This window comes from Buteo buteo, chromosome Z, assembly GCF_964188355.1.
Source record: "Buteo buteo chromosome Z, bButBut1.hap1.1, whole genome shotgun sequence".
Classification (NCBI taxonomy): Eukaryota; Metazoa; Chordata; class Aves; order Accipitriformes; family Accipitridae; genus Buteo; species Buteo buteo.
The window spans coordinates 49,352,552-49,372,838 of record NC_134204.1 but is presented as its reverse complement, the minus strand read 5'-3'; the positions used below and the strand labels follow the sequence as shown (position 1 = coordinate 49,372,838).

Here is a 20,287-nt window from a genome sequence, read left to right as displayed (position 1 = left end):
GGGGAGCTGTGTTCCAGCACATGTACCCATTTCCTCCTGATAATTCAGAAACTGCAGCCATTGCACTTCTGCGTACCTCTGTCTAGCTCATCCATCTCTCACTTGTGATGCTGCTGTGTCTTGACCCCACTTTAAGCACGAGGAGGCCTGCTTCCACATACCTACCAGAAAGTTGCTTGGTTTTGGACATATGCTAGAAGATTCAGACAAAGCTTGTGGTTACTCCCTTGACTTTAGCAGAAAGCCAAAGGTTTGAAGTTTTGTAATTTACCACCATGCAATTGAAAGGTTTGGGAGGTTTTTTTGGCCAGTCTTGTTCATTTTCAAATAAAGTCCCACTATCTTGAATGTAGGATGACTCAAACAAACACAGTAGAATTTTATTGTCACAGCCTTGCACCTGTTTCAGCCTAGAGTCCCAACAGTTTTTTCTGTAAGCTTCTTTCATGGCAGTTACAGCTACTTCTACACCAAGCAGTTCAGTTCTGTCTTTCTTCTTTCCACATGTGGGATACTTCTGCATTGGTCTCTGCACGTCATCTCTCCTTTTGCACCATGCATGGTAAAATCCTCCATATACTCCAATTCTTGTGTGACCTTAAATATGCAATTGCTTAAATTTCAAAACAGATAGCATTTAGAAAGGAACCGTCTATTCTCTTGGTGTGACAATGTGTCAACTTCAAATCTAAATTGAGATACTGTTAATGAGAATTCTATGCTGCTGATAGGTGTTAAATAAGGGTATTAGTAAAAGTAGCACTCTTCATAACCACAGACTAGCTGCAGTGCTGAATATGGAACCAGGGAACAGAGCATGCGTGTTTCAGTGTTGATAAGCAAGTCAGGACTGGGACACCAGGATACAACCAAGATCTGAACTCATTCTCATTGCCTGCCCTTCAATCTTTGCTCTCTTCACCACGTAGGACTACATGTGATAGCAACTTTAGGAAGTTGTAGAAAGAAGATACCTAGAGTTAGATGATGGAATTTTGCTGTGGTAATGCCGACAAGATACAGATGCACACCTCCAATGTATATAGACTGTACTGGGTCACAAAACGTGTATGAATTGGCATTGCGTGAGCTTACCTGGAGCTGCAGAGCACCCTCCAAATATCTCAATCTTCAGAGATGGCATTCATTGTGCTATTATACCAGGAGAAAATAGGAGCAGAGAGACTGAGTCACTTGCACAATGAAATAGACATTAGGAGACCCAAGGCACCATTTGAGGCTCAGAATATTGTTTTTAATCTCAGAGATAAACACAACCTGTAGATGGCTGCATAAATGAAACATGACTAAAAATATCATCTTCTATGTTTAAGCAGGCACGCTATCTCTTAAGGAAAGCTTGGGCCTCAGACAGTCCTGCTAGAAACCTGGGTACATTTCAAAACCAAACTGGAACTACTGCCAAAGCAGAATCACACTAAACAGCCCTGTTTCGGGACCAAGTGCCACTTACTTGAGTAAAATAATTTCCTTTGAAAACAATTTTGATCCAAGCATAGTTATACTGGTAAATTTTGTTTGCATGGGAACTGTGCCCTCATGTTATGCTCAGAAAAAACACTCATGTCTGAAAAATGTTTTCTTTGATGCCCTGTGTGTGTACTTAAGGTTATTAGTATAAGAAGGGTTGCGGAGGTTTAGCTACTGACTATGCAAAATGGTTGTTTATCGTTCAAAGAATCTATTAATTTACCAACATCTTACAAATCTAAGTAGGCACAGTTAGTGGATCAGCACAGTACAAACATTTCCAGGACAGTACTTGCATTTATTCACAACCTGCCTGCACAGTTCTGTTTATCTATTTATTTGAATTGTCAGGGCTCACCCTTCAGTTCCTACTCAGACAGGAGTCTGAGAACACTCCTGTGCTAAATTATCTCAGTGTGTATTTGAACTATTTCTTTGGGACTGTATCACTGTGCTTAAGTTCAGTTTTTTGGATAGAAACAGCACTTTCCACAGCAACTTCTTCTGTTGACACTGACAGCATTTCTTAACATCAGAGAGTATTGAATTAATTGTATTGAACTTGAACTAGGGAAACTTAAACAAAATTGAGGAGGTAGAAGGCTTAAATCCACCTCTGTTTGGATTTGCTCACCTGTATGTCCATCTTCATAGAAACTGATAGAAGAAAATTTAAGGTTGCTGATTTATTAATATTGCCTATACAGGGAACACAGCTATAGCTGACTCTTACCAGTGTCTGGTCTTGAAAATAACTCAGCTGTAGAGAAAGCAAAATCAGGTTGTACACAGGGTGAAAATGGTATGAAAAGCAAAAAGCTGTCATGTATGTATCAACTGTTACTTGTTTTCTGAAGAACACCTGTTTGCAGTCTATTCTCTCTTACTGCAAAAAGAGCTACTGATATTTCATTTTGTATGTACTCTCAGTTGAGATGCAAAGTGAAGGATTAAGTTTATATTAAAAATGGATATTCAGGAAATCATTACAGCATTTGAAGAAACTTCCAAGTACCCACTTTAGATCCTTATTCTTCAGTCCAAATCTCAAAATTACACAGTTTAGGTGTGACAAAAACTTTGTTAATTTCCATATTTATATTCCCACAGAAAACGTAGGAGTTTTGATAACCATAACTGTTTTCTGCATAGGTATTTATCATGGTTCCATCACATTCTGGCATAAGACTTATTCAGGAAATCATTACAGCATTTGAAGAAACTTCCAAGTACCCACTTTAGATCCTTATTCTTCAGTCCAAATCTCAAAATTACACAGTTTAGGTGTGACAAAAACTTTGTTAATTTCCATATTTATATTCCCACAGAAAACGTAGGAGTTTTGATAACCATAACTGTTTTCTGCATACGTATTTATCATGGTTCCATCACATTCTGGCATAAGACTTGCAGCTTTCTTCCCAGAGCTTCCAAAGGAATCTTCTAGGTAACATGTGAGCCTGAAAACTACTTTCAGAGCAAGTCATCCAAAAAACTGCAGTAATGTGAAAAAGTAAACACAGATTTTAAAAAATTACATTTATGCACATATATTTTAGTAAGTTCTTTGGACACCATCTCTTTAAGGGATGCTATATTAACTTTGTATGAGGCAGCCTCATACAAGCTAGAAGGAAGAGGACAGAAAACTTTTACTGGCTTCGTCTTTGCTGCTATTAAAGCATTCTGAGTCTTATTGAACTATGCAGAACATATATGTAACTAAGCTGTTCTATACTGTTTAATGTATATTATATAACTGTGCTCAGTAGTAAGAGCAGACACAATTTACGTTCTATGCAACTGATGAATTGGAAATACGACATTGCCTTAAGCACCCAATGTATCTGGCTTGACATACATCAAAGACCCTCACTTTTGATTCCAAAACCTAATTCTAGGGGAATGAGAAGAGGTTCTTGGTGGATGGAGGTATGCAGCATTTCAGAAATCATTTGCACGGAAAAATGACTGTCAACCACACAAATTCCCTCTATTAGGCAAAAATTGGCATGCAGATCACACAGGTAAAAGTGGCAGCCCGAGGTAAAGCATCATCACTTGTAATGAAACTAACCCAACCCTTTCCTACTTTGTCAAAACATGTGAACCTTGTCTTGGATAAAATCTGACAGGAAAATGCAACTTTCTGTCAAATTAATGTAATGTAAGATTAGTCCACCCTTTGTAATGTAATGGTTTCTTTGCCTTTTTTTTTTTTTTTTTTTTTTAATGTGCATTCAGGCTACTCAAGCTTTTAGGGGCTAGAACCAATGACAGACTATTACTATTGCATTACCAGCTTAATGATAGCTGATTTTAGCACAATTGAGAATGACCTGAAATTCTGTAGCTAGATCAATGAACTGTGTTTTACTCTGTAATGCACAGAAAAGATGACCTTGACATTTTTTACTTGGTTCACTGTTACTATTTGATCCATAGACAGATAATGAGCAGTTGTAAGAAGTTAAGTAAACTATAGTTAAAGGCAAGCTTAACTTTTATTTAGTGATCATGAGGAAAGGACTGAAATATAATCTTCAGGTATGCATGTGTGATACTAGTTTTAACACAGTATAGATGTTAGACCAGCTCAGCAGTTCTGCCTGGTTTGTGTTCTTCCACATGCCAATCAGCAGCAGTAGTAGGGCAAGAGAGGTGCTACCGAACAGCATTCAAGCAACAGTAGACAGCCAATGACAAATTTTTAAGGTTAGTTTTGGCTCAGAGCCCTTTTCTGCAAACCGCATAAGCACAGGCTTAAATTCCAGTGGCTGTTGCAGTGAGAGGAAAGCAAGCTTAAGTTGGCCCCAAATCCCTTCATTTTAACTATTTCATTTTCTCTGTTTTGAGGGTCTCTGTAACTGCATAGGCAACTGTCCACAGACAACATAATTTTGTATCTATTTTTTAGTAGTGTCAGATGTTGATTTTGATTTTTTAACCAGTACTATTTATAATAATGACACTGCAAGAGAAAAACAAAACAGAAATAGGAATTATTTTGGTACAGCACTGACGAATTTGCTAATTAGAAGACACATACACATAAATTATACGAAGAGTTTGGTGTCTGCAATAGAAAAATATTCCTGCAGTAAAGATTATTCAGTAGGGAGATAGCTTTGGTGATTAAGGCTGAAAGACTTTTTGTGACCCTAAGTAAGAAAGAATAAAAAATGCAGAATTAAAAATGAATCCACGTCTATAATGACAACAGAGAGAAGGTGCTTGAGTGCTTGTATTTTAAAGACCAATAATAAAAAGAATTATTCTTGAAATTTTTGCATCTTAGGCATATAGCAGTATTCTACCTTTTAAAACACATAGCACTGGTAAGCAATCTTGCCTTTAAAAATTCTACTAATAAAAGCATTTTATTTATTTGACAATATTGGAACTATTAAAGTTTGACAACGGCAGCTCTCCAAGAGAAAGAAGGAATGCCTTGTGGGTAGCAGGGCTGTACATGATGGAGAGTTGCAGAAATAGAAGATTAACAAAGAGAAAGATGTTGGTTGCATTTACAATGATAATGTTTATTTCATGTCTGAATCTACCACCATGCTTTGCATCTTTCCAAATGGTATGTTCAGTAGTCACAGGAGAGCCTGCAGCATTCATCTGCAGCTAGTCACCCTCCTCAACTCATAGTATGGATCAATTCATAAACTTATAATCCCTGCCATTTTTCCTAGAAAAATAATTCTCCATATATTCTACCAAAAAAAATCAGCACTGTAGGTTCTTAAGCAATCTTAACATACATTGCTCCATAAATCATTTACTAATAATGGACAATATCTTGTCCAACGGAATAAAGAAGGATGCTCCTTCTCTTAACCTTAGTTGGTTTTTAGTTGATTCCTCTGTGAACATGCAGCTTCTATCAATATCACTATGCTACTGTCTATTGTTACATTAAAAAAAAGCATTTTTCCTCCTCATGCAGAAAAAAACCTGGTATTCACTAGTATTCAACCATGATTAAAGATGGAGGGTAGAAAGTTGCTAGTGAATTGAAGATATTTAAGAAAGTTAAATGGAAAATTCTGTAAAATCAAATATTAGTACGCTGGCAAGTTTCATTCCCTATGGATACACATTCAAAGTAACAACAAGCCTTACGGTTGTCCCACTGAGATCTGCTCCTCTAATTTCACAAGGTGCTGCTAATAAGCAAATATTTTCCACTACTCTGTGCTTCATCTATGTCAAACATACATTACTTTAGCACTGACAAGGAAAACAAATTTTCTGAGCTTCCAAACACTCATGTGCAAAACCAACGGCCCTTGACTGAAGTCAAACCAAGTATTTTGTATAGTATATGTCTTTGCTTCACTGTTACGAATTTCCTAGCTGAATTTTAATTTGAATCTGTTACTGAATCAGTGTGTCAATTATTCAAAGGACCCAACTCCATCTCAGTCTTAAAACACTGAGTTCTTCCATATACATACATACAGACAAACAATAAACCAAGCTATCTTGGCCTAAGTGATGCCTGATATCTGGTAATAGGTGACAGTGTATGCTTTTGCTACATAATTTATTCCACATTCAGGCAGCATTATTTGTAAAAATTTTTGGAAGCACTTTTATTATTTTCTTATCTTATGATTGAATTACATTTGCCATTAGCTGGTCCCAGAACAGCAGGCAGTGCCTACACATCACTTCACAGAAAATTCACTAGGGAAGTTAGTATTCATTAGAAAAGAACCTGAGCATTATTTATATGGTTAGACGGTGAAAATCAGTAACTGTTTGCAGTATCCCCAGACGTCATTTTAAGAACAGCTATAAGATGCTTTGACTCACAAGTCTGCTGAACACTTCCTAGATCTAATATTTTTCATTTTAAATTCAGTTTCTCTGGAGTACTTGCTTTTTGATATATTGTAAGGAGCACATGACTTCTTTTACATATATTCACTCCCCTACACACACACTCTTCAGGGGAAAATTATTTTTTTCCTCCATTACAAGAAAATGACACAGTTGTATTATTAAATAATAAAATTATACACACACACAGACACACACACTGATTTCAGGCCTTCCTTGCTGAGTTTTCTCATGGTCAGGCAGAGGTTCCTCAACAAACAAGTGAGACAGTTGTGGATGGGGTAAGCAAGCCAACAACTCCAGAAGGGACATAGCAATCAACAAAACAAGGCTGAAGTGGAATCCCTTTGAGCACAGGCATGCAAAGAAGTGCCTGCAGAACAGCCACGTTCTGCTGTTCTGGGGAATCAGCGCACTTGAGTGCCTCACCGAAATGCCTCTACACTGATGCACGTAGCACAGGGTGGGGGAATGGGGGGAGTCAGAAGCCTGTGTGCAATTACAGTCCTGTGACCTCCTTGGGATCACAAAGATATGGTGGGATAGCTCACACAACTGGAGTGCCGCAGTGGATGGATACAAGCTCTTTAGCAAGCACGGGCTGTGAAGGCAGAGAGGGGGTATCACACTTCACTTGGGAGAGCAGAGCAGCTAGAGTGCATGGAGCTCTGCCTCGGGACTGGTCAGGAGCAAGCAAGAGCCTACGGGCCACAACGAGCAGGCAGACCAACACAAGCGCTCCTGCAGCACATACTGCAAGACCAGCCTTCTGGTATCTGCAACCCCCAAGACCAGAGGGAAAGTCTGGAGCAAGGAAGACTTACACTCAGAAGAGGACCACCGGAGTAGGAAGCACTTAACCAGCTTGGGCGTATGTAAGTCCATGGGGCCTGATGGGTTGCACCCATGAGTGCTGAGGGAGCTGGCTGCTGTCATTCAGAGGTCATGTCCATCGCGAGAGGTTCTTGAGGCTTGAAGGGAGCAAATGCCACTCCCCCCTGGCTGAACAGCCAGGCCCAGAGGGTTGTGATCAGCAGCACACAGTCCAGTCGGAGGCAAGTCATCATCTTCAGGAAAACACCGTTAACATCAGAACCAAGAGGAAGGGTGAACACAGGAAAAGAACTGAAAAGTTAATGTGTATCAGTTTTAACTGTATCTTTATCGGGAATGAAGTGTAATAATTGAGTAATCTAGACTTGAAGTGTTAGTAACTTAAGTACTAGTAACCAGACTAGTAATATTTCTGTTAAAGTCTTTTAAATTCTGATCAACAAACTCTTGGCTTGCATAGGAAGTGTCTCTTTAGCTCACCAATTGCAATGGATCTTTGGCCTGGGATCCCAGTCATGAAGACTGGGTATCAAATCTGAACACAACAACTGGTGGAGGCAAACCAGGCTGTACTTTAGATGCAACATGAGCACTCATCATAGAGAGCTGGTACCATTTTTTACGTTTTCTTCTAAACACTTTGGCAAAAGGAGGAGATGGAAAATGCTTTCTTTTTAGACTTGGCCTAATGTTAACTTGGGAGATAACAACTTAGCTTACAGTGCCAAGTTTAAAAACTCCAGGGGTAAGGAAAACTCAGCAGAACTTAAGTAAATTCCACACAAAGTAATAAAACCAAAGAAAAGTATTTCTTCAGTACCGAGAAAAAAATATGTCAGATTTAAAAATCATGACATTTTCTTATCAGATTGTTAAGATAGATAAGGAAGACACATTAGACACATATGCTTCATAAACAGTTATTTATTAAAGCAAACAATTTACTTTTCTTAAAATATGTGCTAATCACCAGAAAAAAATTGTCAAGAAAAATAGGTTTGTGCATATATATAATTTCTACTGTACAGATTTTGCAGAGTAAGTGTTTGCATAGATTTCACAGTGCTCCATTATTACTATCTAAAACAGCCTATCTTCCTGAAGTTCTTCAGTATTAACAGGAATGCTTTGGTTTATCTGAATATAGTAGATAGAACAATACAAATAAAATGGTAATTGCATTTTATGACTTACTGGAATAGCTAATCTTCAAGTTGAAAGCAAACTTTGTTTACAAGCAAACATAAATAAGCCTTACCCTTCTTGTTCTGAACAAGGCAACAATCTTTTCAGAGCTCTACAAAGTTTTCCATGATGCCTTGTCTTGCTTTTATCTGCCAACTTTTTAGCTAGAAAAATTCTGAAAGATATCTGCACCCTCAAGCCAGTTCCGAAAACAGGATAGCCCTTTGTCTCTGATCTGTTTTCTTCCCTTGTCAGTAATGACTTCTCCAGTTTGTTTCACAATCACCAGTTTAGGAATTGCTGTTATGCTGTATTTCTTCTTCAGGTCACTGAGGGGAAAAAATTAAAAATAAAACACACCATTAGGGAGTATTTTAAGAAAACTCCTAGTCTCTCATGAAGGGTACTCTGGTCAGGATGCATGGGATAGCAGAAGTGATGAACTCCTGGGCTTCCTCAGAGCTTGAGGCAGAGCGCTGGGTAGTACAGGGAGATGAACAAGGCTGCAGCTGGGAGTTTACATGGTGAAACTTAGCTTGGGGAGTTCGGAGTTGCAGCACCCTTCCTGTAACTGCTCTTCACTGCTGCCTCCAGCCTCCACAGGAGCAGAGACTGACTGCCTCTCAGAGACTATAAGGAGGTCCATGGAAGGAAAGTGTGACACACCCTTCCACCTTGTTTTGACTAGCCCAAACCAGATGTCTTCTGGTCCCTTTTTACTGGATAGGAGGAGGATCTCACTTAAATAAGCAGTAGACATTTATTCCCATACAAAGATGTTCAAGTGGGCCAATCCCATAGAGCTACTTCCTATAATATCCATTAAAGCATGATGCATAATCCTTCAGTGTAAATAGAAGAGGTTGCAGAAATGCCTTAAACGCCCTCAGTGAAACGAGCCTTCTACATATAGAAATATAAGCAGCTGAAAGATCTGCAATAAGGGCCACCCAACTAAGTTGTCTCAGAATAAAATTTCAACTCCTCCTTGTCCTGGTTTCAGCCGGGACAGTTATCTGTCTTCCTAGTAGCTGGTACAGTGCTGTGTTTTGAGTTCAGTATGCGAAGAATGTTGATAACACTGATGTTTTCAGTTGTTGCTCAGTAGTGTTCAGTCTAAAGTCAAGGATTTTTCAGCTTCTCATGCCCAGCCAGGGCACGAGAAGCTGGCACAGGACACAGCCAGGGCACCTGACCCAAACTGGCCAACAGTGTATTCCATACCATGGGATGTCACATCTAGTTTAGGAACTGGGAAGTGGGGGGCAGGGATTCGCCGCTGGGGGACTGGCTGGGTGTCGGTCGGCGGGTGGTGAGCAATTGCCCTGCGCATCATTTGTACATTCCAATCCTTTTATTATTGCTGTTGTCATTTTATTAGTGTTATCATTATCATTATTAGTTTCTTCTTTTCTGTTCTATTAAACCATTCTTATCTCAAGCCACGAGTTTTATTTCTTTTTTCCCGATCTTCTCCCCCATCCCACTGGATTGGGGGGAGTGAGTGAGTGGCTGCGTGGTGCTTAGTTGCTGGCTGGGGTTAAACCACAACAGTCCTCTGTCCATCATACAGATAATAGTGGCCATTTATCTATGTCAGGAGACAGAAAAATCCATATAGATTGCAAATAACTCGGTCTTAAATAGCCTACTGTTTTAAAACAACACGTAGTTAAAATACAGTTAAAAAATTAAAAAGCCATACAAACAGTGACGTTCCATGAATGAAATCAGGTTCTATTCAAACAACTGATGATCAGGTAACCCAGGAAAAATTAGTAAGACTTCTGAAGGATGGAATTTTAATGGGATCAAACTCAAGACACATGAAAAATTAAATCGATTATTAATACCAGAAATAAAAATAACATTTGGGAGGGAAAAACCTAAAGGACACAAAACATCCAAAGAGAATCAAAAATACTAGCCGACACTGCCACACAATAAATAACAAGGCATGACTACTTGGCATCACACCCTTGTCCTGGTTTCAGCTGGGATAGAGTTAATTTTCTTTCTAGTAGCTGGTACAGTGCTGCGTTTTGGATTTGGTGTGAGAATAATGTTGATAACTGTGGGAAAATAAGGGAAGAATGGGGAGGAGAATTATGACTTGCAGATAGGGTGTAGAAAAATACATCCTTCTAATTGTTGTCTCTCCTTGTGTGTTTGACAAGTAGAACATCTGTGTTCAGGTAATACAGGCCTGTGATAGACTTAGAGGCATTCTGTCGAACATGCGTGAGATTCCTGCCCTGCTGTGGGAAAGATCAAAGCACTGTGGTAAACTACGCCTGCGCGAATCCCTGAAAAACAGGTGCAAAGAGCAGATTTGGCGATCCTCTAGCAAGGACCAAGCTCTGTGGTGCCTGTGCTCCCGCTTGTGTGCCTCTGCCCAGGTGCTGCTTCGGGGATGCCCTAGTACACGAGGTAATGAAAAATCTACTCTTTGCATTTCATCCATCGCTTTGTGCTTATTCCCACATCCTGCCTGTGTCGGCTCACACAATAACACACTGATGTTTTAGCTGCTGCTAAGTAGCACTTATCCTAAGTTAAGGATTTTTCAGTTTGCCATGCTCTGCCAGAGAGCAGGGGCACAAGAAGCTGGGAGGGAACACGGCCGGGACAGCCGACCCAAACTAGCCAAAGGGATATTCCATACCATAGGGTGTCATGCCCAATATATAAACTGGGGGGAGTTGGCCAGGAGGGGTGGATCGCTGCTCTGGGGGGCAGGGGTGGTAGTGAACGACCAGCTGCACGGTGCTTAGTTGCCTGCTGGGGTTAAACTACAACACGACCACAGAGATGAAAGCTCACAAATAGCAGGCTATCAGCCACATGAAGTAGTAAAACACAACTCACTGTTTACATAGATGAGTTCAAAAAGACGAGTAAGATGAAAACAAAAGGAATATGCAAAAACAGGAGAGAGAATCAAAGAATACCGCATTGTAAGCCACTTCAGTTGAGCATGACACAGGCAACAGAAATGGCAAGATTAAAAACATTTCCAAGGAAACAGTGTAACAGCTATGACACAGTTTGTTTGTTAAAGGACAAAATAAAGAAGAGGAAAATAGCAAGGCACATGGATCTATCTTTATACAAAGATAGTATCTTCTATATAAGAAATTCCCCTCACTTGGAAGGGTGATGTTTCAGGGCAAACGAAAAAGTAAAATTCAGGATGCAAGTAAGCCAGAAGAAACATTTTTGAGACTAAGACTTAATCACTAGCACTGACAACAACTTTTTGGCATGAATTTTATTAATCTACAACAGAAGTAATTAAAAGACAGTCAATGAGCTCTGAGCTCATTAAACATCTCAGTGGACATCAGATAAAATCAGAGTTAGTTGTTGAGAGAGCTGCTCAACAGGAGGAGCCTCAAGTGTTTCCAGGAACTCTAGAACCAGTTCACTGCCCCAGCTCCAACTCAAAAAGAAAAGCAGATAAAGAATGTCTGAAGTTTCCTGCCATGTTTATCAGGACAGTGCAAAAACCAAATTCTTTCCAAATACATGGCAATAGCAAAAACACTACTTTCATTAACACTGAAGGTCCGAAGAAGAAAGGAAACCATTTGTTGAATACAAATAAGCAGGCAGAGAAATGGGTTTAGACTGATGATCATAAAGTCAGAAACACACTGGGGTGTTTCCCCACTCTTTTCAAACTAAGATAAAAGGTAGGAAAACTATTACCTACCTCCTACCATGTCACACTATTCATAGGTCACCCTCAGCACATCCATTCATTGTACTAGACGTTCACATTAGAGAGCCACAAATGAAACAATGTAGATGCTAATGAATTCGTAATGTTCATTTTGATATGCAGAAGTTAAAGAAAATATCTTCTAGTGCATCATCCTCATAAGTGATATTCTACAATTTTAGTGGTAGGAATGCACGCTATGGTGACAGACATGCTGGAATCTAACAGGAAAAGTGAGGAACATGAACTCTACACCTAAGATGCAAGTTGTGCAGTCTAAAAGAAATCCCAGAAAAATGTAATCAGTTTTGAGGAAGAGATCATGTGTTTCAGAAGGGGTATAAGAAACAGATTAAGTGAACTGCAACAAATCAGCTAAAAGTAACAGGCTCCCCAACACAAATGTAATCTGTTGTATGGAAAATTACCTCCCTGCATTGACTTATATAAAAGTGAGTAGAAATTAAGCATCTTTAGAAGAACCAGAGGATAGAGACACAAACAAGCAATAACAGAATAGCCAACTTGCAAAATATGAATAACTTCCCTCTCAAAACAAAACTTACACAGTAAATGAAAATGTAGTGCCGAGCACCATCACCACAAACAAGAACATCTGCTGTGTGAGGTTCAAATGCCAAAGTATTTTGATTGAGTAGAAAAAAAAATTGTAGAAATTGTTGAAAAATACAAAACCTTTATATACAGGCATTCTCTATGATTTCCTGGAAAAGAGGAGGAGTCTTAAAAATACAGAAGGTAAGACCTAAGTGAAATACTGGCCCAGACAAGACATTCGTGAAACACATATTTCCTTCCATTTTTTTTTTTTTCTTAAGAGAAGAAGAATCAACAGGTGAAGGATACTACTCTGCCATTACGTTGGCTAAGCAATAATGCAAAAAAGCAGCAATAATATGGTCTGGCAACAGGTTTGCTTTCTCAGCGAATTCTGAAATAAAAGCAAGCAACCAAGAATCCCCATAGACCTTTCCGAAGTCCAATAAAATGGGGGAAAAAACATTCCAAAGCAAGTTCATGTAGAAACCACATAGAAGACTATCACCTTATACCACTTGTATGACAAGATGGGTAGAAGATGCATTTTACTGGTTCAGTGGACAATAAAATAGCTTGAGATGCCTAATACAACTGTGGCAGAGACAGAACAGTAGGAAGCTGAAGGTAATCTGCTATGGAGACTGGAAACTAACACTTTGCTTTCCTAAGGGAATGCATATATAGCTTATCTGCTCCAGCACTGGCATCTTGTTTACACAGCTTCTGGGCTGAAGGTTGCTTGCATCAAACCAGACTGAGGCATGCACAGATTCTTCTTACATTTGCGTGCAACTTGTAAAATGAATGGACCTGAAGAAGGCCCAGGAACAGTCCTGCAGATAATGTTTCTTAATCACTGTGTACGTATGTACAGGTGCTTACAAAAATAACTTTTTAAAACCTGTTAAGATCATCCTCTCCTATAGGGATCTCAAATCCTGTGACTCATCCGCACAAACTACATATGCACCATGGGACTAACTCCAATGGCAATTTATGAACTCATTAACCATAAATAAAAACATCACATGTGCCACAAAGGCAAACTCAATTCTCTTACAGTAAAATACACTGACGTTACTGATGACATTCTTAAAAATCAAGTGCCTAGCTATTCCCAGGTAAGTGTAAAGGTACACACAGTGTCTCACTGACTAGAAAAATCTAAGACCCAAACAGACAAAGCAGAAGGGGACGCTATAATAAAAGATAGGTATGGAAGACTGAATGAGTAACCTTTGTAGACACAGGGAATCTTTTATCCAAATCCTTTGAGATATCAGACCTTGGTCATGCAGGTTAGAACATGAGAGGGTGACCTTCACCTGCATATGAAATACTAAAGGATGAAATTAAGACTGAGGCAAACTGGAAGTCACTGCAATTGTTAGGTCTTTTGATTCTTAGGAGAAGGCCGCATGAAAGTTTCTGAGAGCACAGATTTTATATTCACTAGGTAGCACTAGCATTGGCTAGGATGAAGTTAATTTTCTTCATAGCAGCTTGCATGGTGCTGTGTTTTAGATTTGTTACCAAAACAGTGTTAATAAACACCCATGTTTTAGCTATTGCTGAACACAGCTTACACAGCAGCAGGGCCTTTTCTGTTTCTCATGGTGCCCTGCCAGCGAGTAGGCTGGATGTGCACAAGAAGTGCAAGCTGGGACAGCTGACCCCAGCTGAATGAAGGCATATTCCATACCATACGACAACATGCCCAGCAATAAAAGCTGAAGAAAGGAGAAGGAAGGGACCGACATTCAGAGTTATGGCGTTTGTCTCCCCAAGCAACTGTTACATAGGATGAAGCTCCGCTACCCTGGAAACGGCGAAACATCTGGAGGTCAATGGGAAGTAGTGAAGGAATTCCTTATCTTGCTTTGCTTGTGTGTTCACCTTTGCTTTATCTACTAAACTGTTTTTATGTCAGCCCACAAGTTTTCTCACTTTCAGCCTTTGGATTCTCTCCCCCCTTGCACTGGGGCAGGGGGTGACCCAGCAGCTGGGTGGGGCTTGGCTGTCTACCAGGGCTAACTCACAACATAGGTGAGTATTTTTATGTAAGGGTTTAAGATCTGTATGCAAGAGGGTTTTTGAGATGTAGACAACACGAGGCAAAGTTAGTACCATATTGGGAACATAAATGGTACTTTTTATATACTTGTGTAATGTGCTATCTGACAATATTTGAATTTTAACAGCTTCCACTTGGAAGTGCTTTCACTTCAAAGTGATGGACAGCCTGCTAATCTGCTTCTAGCAGTATACCCTGTAATACACAGCTGTATGTCTATTTTCTTTTAGCTGTGAACTTTCTGCAATGTTAAGTGTTGGTCGCATAAAAAAGCACATCATATGGATGGGATTTTAAAGAGTCTGTTGAGATTTTGGGATAGCGGTCTAAAAAGACTAAGAACAGGCAATAGCTCTTAACTGCTCAGATACTTTCATTCTTCTCCTTCTGCCTTCCTTTTTTTAGCCCCCGCCCCCATACTCCTGTAGGTGCCAATCCACCCTCACACCTAAAGCTTCCTAAGATAAAGTGTAAGCATACCCTTTTTATTTTCCTTTTTCAGGAATTCTTTGGGATTCTAATTTTCACTGAGGTGTACAGGACATGGACTCAGCAAATACCTGTCTATCTGGCAGCCTGCAAGAACTGCTAGCATGCACTGGGCACCCACACAGAGGATGACTCCTTTCACAGTACGGCTCAGTATAAACACGGCAGCATGTCTTTGTGTATCATAATTAAAACATCAGTCCCCATTTACTAGCATTTGTGGTTGACATGTTCTGTCCTACTCCTGCTCTTCCTCTCTACTATTCCCTTTCTCCTTCTAGTGCTCACCTCCTACTAGATTGTCTTCACACACCCCTGCAAGGATCAAAAGCCTGTGCCTCAGGCAGCAAAAATCAACAATAAGGCTGCAAACAGTCAAGGCATCAGGAGCAGTATTTCCTGTTAGTCATGCCACAAACTGCATGAAGCAGTAAAGGTACAGTCCCACCTCAGGGAAATAGTCAGGACTGACAGCATGAGAGTCTTGAGATCCTGCTCTGAATTTAGTATTTTGCTTCTCTGCAGGTATGTGCAAGGCATTACACTTCACACACTACAAGTGTGAATGCAGGCTATTTTTTAACAGGACCAAATCATCCCCAAGAAACACCATGCTTCCGCTTGTGAAATGTGTTTCAGATGGCAAATTTAAAATTGGCTCCATTGTGCCTAAAAGAGACTTCAGTCTGTGCTGCAATTATGCATCTTAAACACTGAAGTCACCAGCTATAGTATATGAACTTCACTGAGGATACTGAAATGCTTTCTTCACATAGTCCACAAAAGAACAAGCAATTCAAATTATTTGCAATGGAACTTTAAAAATATTAACGAATTACAAATGTTAATAAATATGTGAATGTTAATACATACTAATAATCAAATTATTAATTGACATTAGACAATTCTAAAATTATATTCTTACTTAGAAGTAGTATTTAGCCAGAATTATAGTTTGGTTTAGTGAACACACATCCATCCGTCTGCTCTAAGTCTGCAATGATTCACCAGTATCCCTCAAGCCAAACTACCAGTTAATTCAACCTAAGCACCTTGAACATCTCCACACAGCCCTTTTATTGTTGCATGCAAGAAACACAACTTCAAAAACATCGCTTTTTCATATCCCTCTGCACTTTGTTCTCAAATAAGCCACTTCAAGCACTGAGATCTCACAGCTATCCATGATGGGATAAGCTGTGTTTCTCTATAGGATTCTGAAGGGCATTACGGACTGCCACAGAAAAGCCAATTAAACTGTCTCTGTACCTCCACTCCACATGACTTGGACAAGAGCGGAGTCAGAAATAGACCCCTAATCCACAGAGGCTGAAGCTTTAAGCGCATTCCCATGGTCTATGCCGAAAAGCTTGCTGGATGCAGTAACTTCAACTTCTACATTTCCATCAGGAAATTTGCCTGAATTCTATTAGAATTAGTAGATACCAAACACAATTACTGCCTGGGGAGCCTTTGGAGAACTATGGAAAAAAGCATTGCTATTTCAATCTATTTTTAAGTCGATGGAAACTGTTGTTAAAAAGGCCTAACATTAATTGGCTGCTGACATCCAGGAATAAGCCAAGGAAGGATGACGCAGTTCCTGGCTTCAGGTTGTTTGCTCTTGAGGTTGTCAAAGCACACTGAGAAAACGAGATTAGTAAACCTGCTCCGCCTTGAGTGAGTAGCTAGGGTGTTACACACCTCTATCCCAGGTAGCCCACTGGGATGGATCTAGAGTTAAATGAATACTAGAAATTACTGGAAGCACTAGAACAGACTTCTTTGTTAGAAGAACAAATCTCTTTACGAGTTTAATTCCCCAGTCTATGTTTAAAAGTCACACTAACTCCTTGACTTCGATGACATCTGTAACAATATTTTCCACAATCTACCTACATGTTACTTAAAGGGGAAAAAAAAAAATCCCTTTACCAGTATTTGCACATATTTTAAGTCTCCAGTTATAGGCATCTCAGTGGCCCTAAACACCTTACCTGTACCCCTGTAATCCCAATCTGTACTTCTTGGTATGAGCTAAATCATGTTTCTGACAGTCATCCAAATGATTCAGGTTGTCAGAACAGTTCTTGGTATTATCCTTCACCCTGTTACCTACACACGGTCACGTCCTTTCCTTCTGCTGTTCTGCTGAGCAAGCTGCCTGCAGGAATGCCTCCTTAGAAAGCGATAGGCACAAGAATTTTGCATCCCAGTTACCACAGTGCGTTTGCCACAGCTAAACTCCAGCTGCTACTACGTTTCTTTTTCAGGTAGCTTACTTGTATCTGCCTGAATCTTCGTAGTTTGCCCGGCTCTCCTCGAAGTTGTTCTGCCATCAGTTGTGCGGCTTCTTCACTTGCCTTTTCTCCAGAGCACTAATAAGCTACACAACCCAGAACTACCTCAATAACAGCTACCGCTGTGCTGAAAAACAGCCCCTGGATCTTCATTCGCCATTAGTTTGTTTTCAACTCGCTGTTCCCGTCGCCTCCCTAATACTCGGCGTCCTTATCCACCCCTCTTCGAAGACCTTTTAAAGCCTAAATTCGGTGCGCCAGCCCTGCCTTCCTTCATCGCGCCCTTCACAGGTGTAACAGGCCACAGCCACATTACTCCCCTGAAGAAAGCACGGTGCTGGTTTCCCGCTCGTTTGCCCGCGGGGACGCAGGGAGCCCGGCCCGGCAGCAGCCGCTGCTCAGCCTGGGCTGAGGGGCCGCCGCAGCGGGCGCCTCCCCCGAGGCAAGAGGCTGCAACCCGGATTTCAGGGGAAGGGAAGGAGCGGGCCAAGGGGGCAGGCGGAGGCCCCGGGGAGCTTCTCCCTCAAGGGCTTCGTTGTCGGCTTACACCGCTGCGAAAGCGCCCGCGCCGCCCGCCCTCTCCCGTGCTCCGGGGAGGGGTGCCGGCAGAGGCCGACGGCGGGCGAGCGGGCCGCCCCGCCCGTCGCGGCCTTGCCGGGCGGCCCCGGCCCCGGCGCCCGCCGCGGGAAGGGCCGGGCGGGGCCGGGGGCCGCCGCCGCTGGTACTCACTGCTTGTAGGGGTCGTGGAAGGGCAGGGCCAGCCAGTCCCCGTGCATGGCGTGCATGTAGCCCGCCATCTCCTCGGCGCTGTGGTCGGAGGAGATGAAGACGACCTCGAAGGGGGCGGGGGGCTGGGTCTCCTCCACCAGCTCCGTGTAGAAGTCGCAGAGGACGGGGGTGAAGTCGCGGCACGGCGAGCACCAGCCGGCCGAGAAGTACAAGCCCACCACCTTGTTCTGCAGGGCCTCCTCGGGGTCCACGCTGCGGCCGTCCCTGCTGACCAGGAGCCGCCCGCTGAACACATCCACCATGCCGCCGCCGCCGCCGCCCGGTCCCCGCGGGACGCAGCAGACCGAAGGCTGGCTCTGGGGGGGGGGGGGAGGGGCTGCGAGCCCGCGGAGGACCGCGGCACCCCCGCGCTAGGACCTTCCTCCCGCCCCGGCCGCGCCACTCAGCCCACCCGCCGCCGCCGCCGCCGCCGCCCGGGATCTGCCCGCCGCCGACTGACAGCGGCGCTCGCCAATGGCCGCCGCAGGACGTGGTGGCCCGCCCCGCCCCCGCCCGTGCCTGCGGCGGCGGGCGGTTTCGGAGCCCTGTCAGCCGTCGAGGGGGACGCCGGGCCGCCCGCTCCGCCGCCCCCGCGGTAGCAGCCGAGGAAAACACGGCTGCTTGTGCTTTTGTTTTTTTGGCGGCACAGGTGGCGGAGGTCCTCCCCTGCTCAGCCTTACCCCACGACCGCCCCGGCAGGCAGCGCGGCGCCCGAAGGCGGCGGCGAAGGGCGCAGGGTCGGGGGGCGGCGGCGGACGGGCGCCCGGTGTCTGTCGAGAGGGGAGGGCGAGGCGCGGTCGTGGCTGCTCAGCCCGGCCGACGTCGTTGCCTCGCCCGGCTGTTGGCGCAGAACCAGAGGGTTGATCGAGAGGCGGTTTTTTTCTCTTGCTCCTCCAAGTGCCGAGTCGCCCTTCTGCGAAGGCGAGTAGGTTTCAAGGCTTACTAACCTTACTGAAGATACTGAACTTCCAATAAGTTTAAGCAGGAGCCACCTGCACGCCGAAGTCAGACCGACCTCTTCACCTTGTCGTGGATATCACCTTCTCTCCCCGGACGGTCTCATCACAAGGTTTGGTCGGCTTCGGCAGTGCGCTTTTTTTTTTTTTTTTTTTTTTTTTGTCCGACATACAGCACTGATTTTTTTTTCTAGCATGGAAAATCATCTGAATTCTGGTTATAAAAGGGGCTTGTCTATTCTCTGTCCAAGCAGGGGGAGAATTGTCATTTTATTCCAGTACATGGATCATGTGTTTGGGTTGAATAATGCTTTTTTTTTTCCCTCCAGCTGATACTGAGTTAGAAATCAATAAAAATGGCATCGTATTACAAACATGCAATCTCTTCTCTGCCTAACGCAACCTGCAAAAAGGAAATGAAAGATGATTTCACTGTGGGAGACTCAAATTACAGTTTAATTAAAGGGTCGTGAGAGGGTGATAACCACACCTGGTACATTGTCTCATTTTCATTAATTGCACAATACCCAACTAAAAGAGAATTCATCTTAAACAAAGAATTATTAATATCCCCCAAAACAAATTCTGGTATTTATACTGGACACTTCAAGTGTCTAATCATGAACATACCATAGAAAATATTTCACATTAAAACTGTGTGTCCAAATGCATTCTAGGCTTTTACTCTTTGCTTGGTCCTCTTTTTTTTAAGCTGCAGCCCCTCCCCAAATCTGTCAATGTTACTTTTGGAAAAGACAGAGTTGTGCCAAGTATGTACTGTGATTCAAACAGTGAACACTAGAATGGAACTAATGTTAATCACGATGACTGCTCGGTTAAGTAGACTGCAGCTAAGTTCATAGTGAAATTAAGTCCAATTTCTACATCTGACCATCTACTGACCATATAGCATGCATTGTAAGAACTGCAATAACTAAAGTCAAAAATTCAAACTTAATTTTGTATAGGAATAAACTTAGTACAGGTGTCCTCCCGCACACGTACCTTTCCTTTTGAGATCTTTTTGAAATGTCTTTTTTTATTCCATTGG

General features: G+C 42.2%; 1 protein-coding gene across 1 annotated transcript; it reads right to left on the bottom strand.

The window, feature by feature from the left end:
* Positions 1-8,088: 8,088 nt before the first annotated feature.
* NXNL2 (nucleoredoxin like 2) lies at positions 8,089-18,636 on the bottom strand. The gene is made up of 2 exons (XM_075020276.1): positions 18,242-18,636; positions 8,089-8,693 (listed from the first exon to the last, which is right to left on the bottom strand). The coding sequence occupies exons 1-2, from the start codon at positions 18,541-18,543 to the stop codon at positions 8,525-8,527; spliced, it is 471 nt and encodes a 156-aa protein (XP_074876377.1). The 5' UTR covers positions 18,544-18,636; the 3' UTR covers positions 8,089-8,524.
* Positions 18,637-20,287: the final 1,651 nt, after the last annotated feature.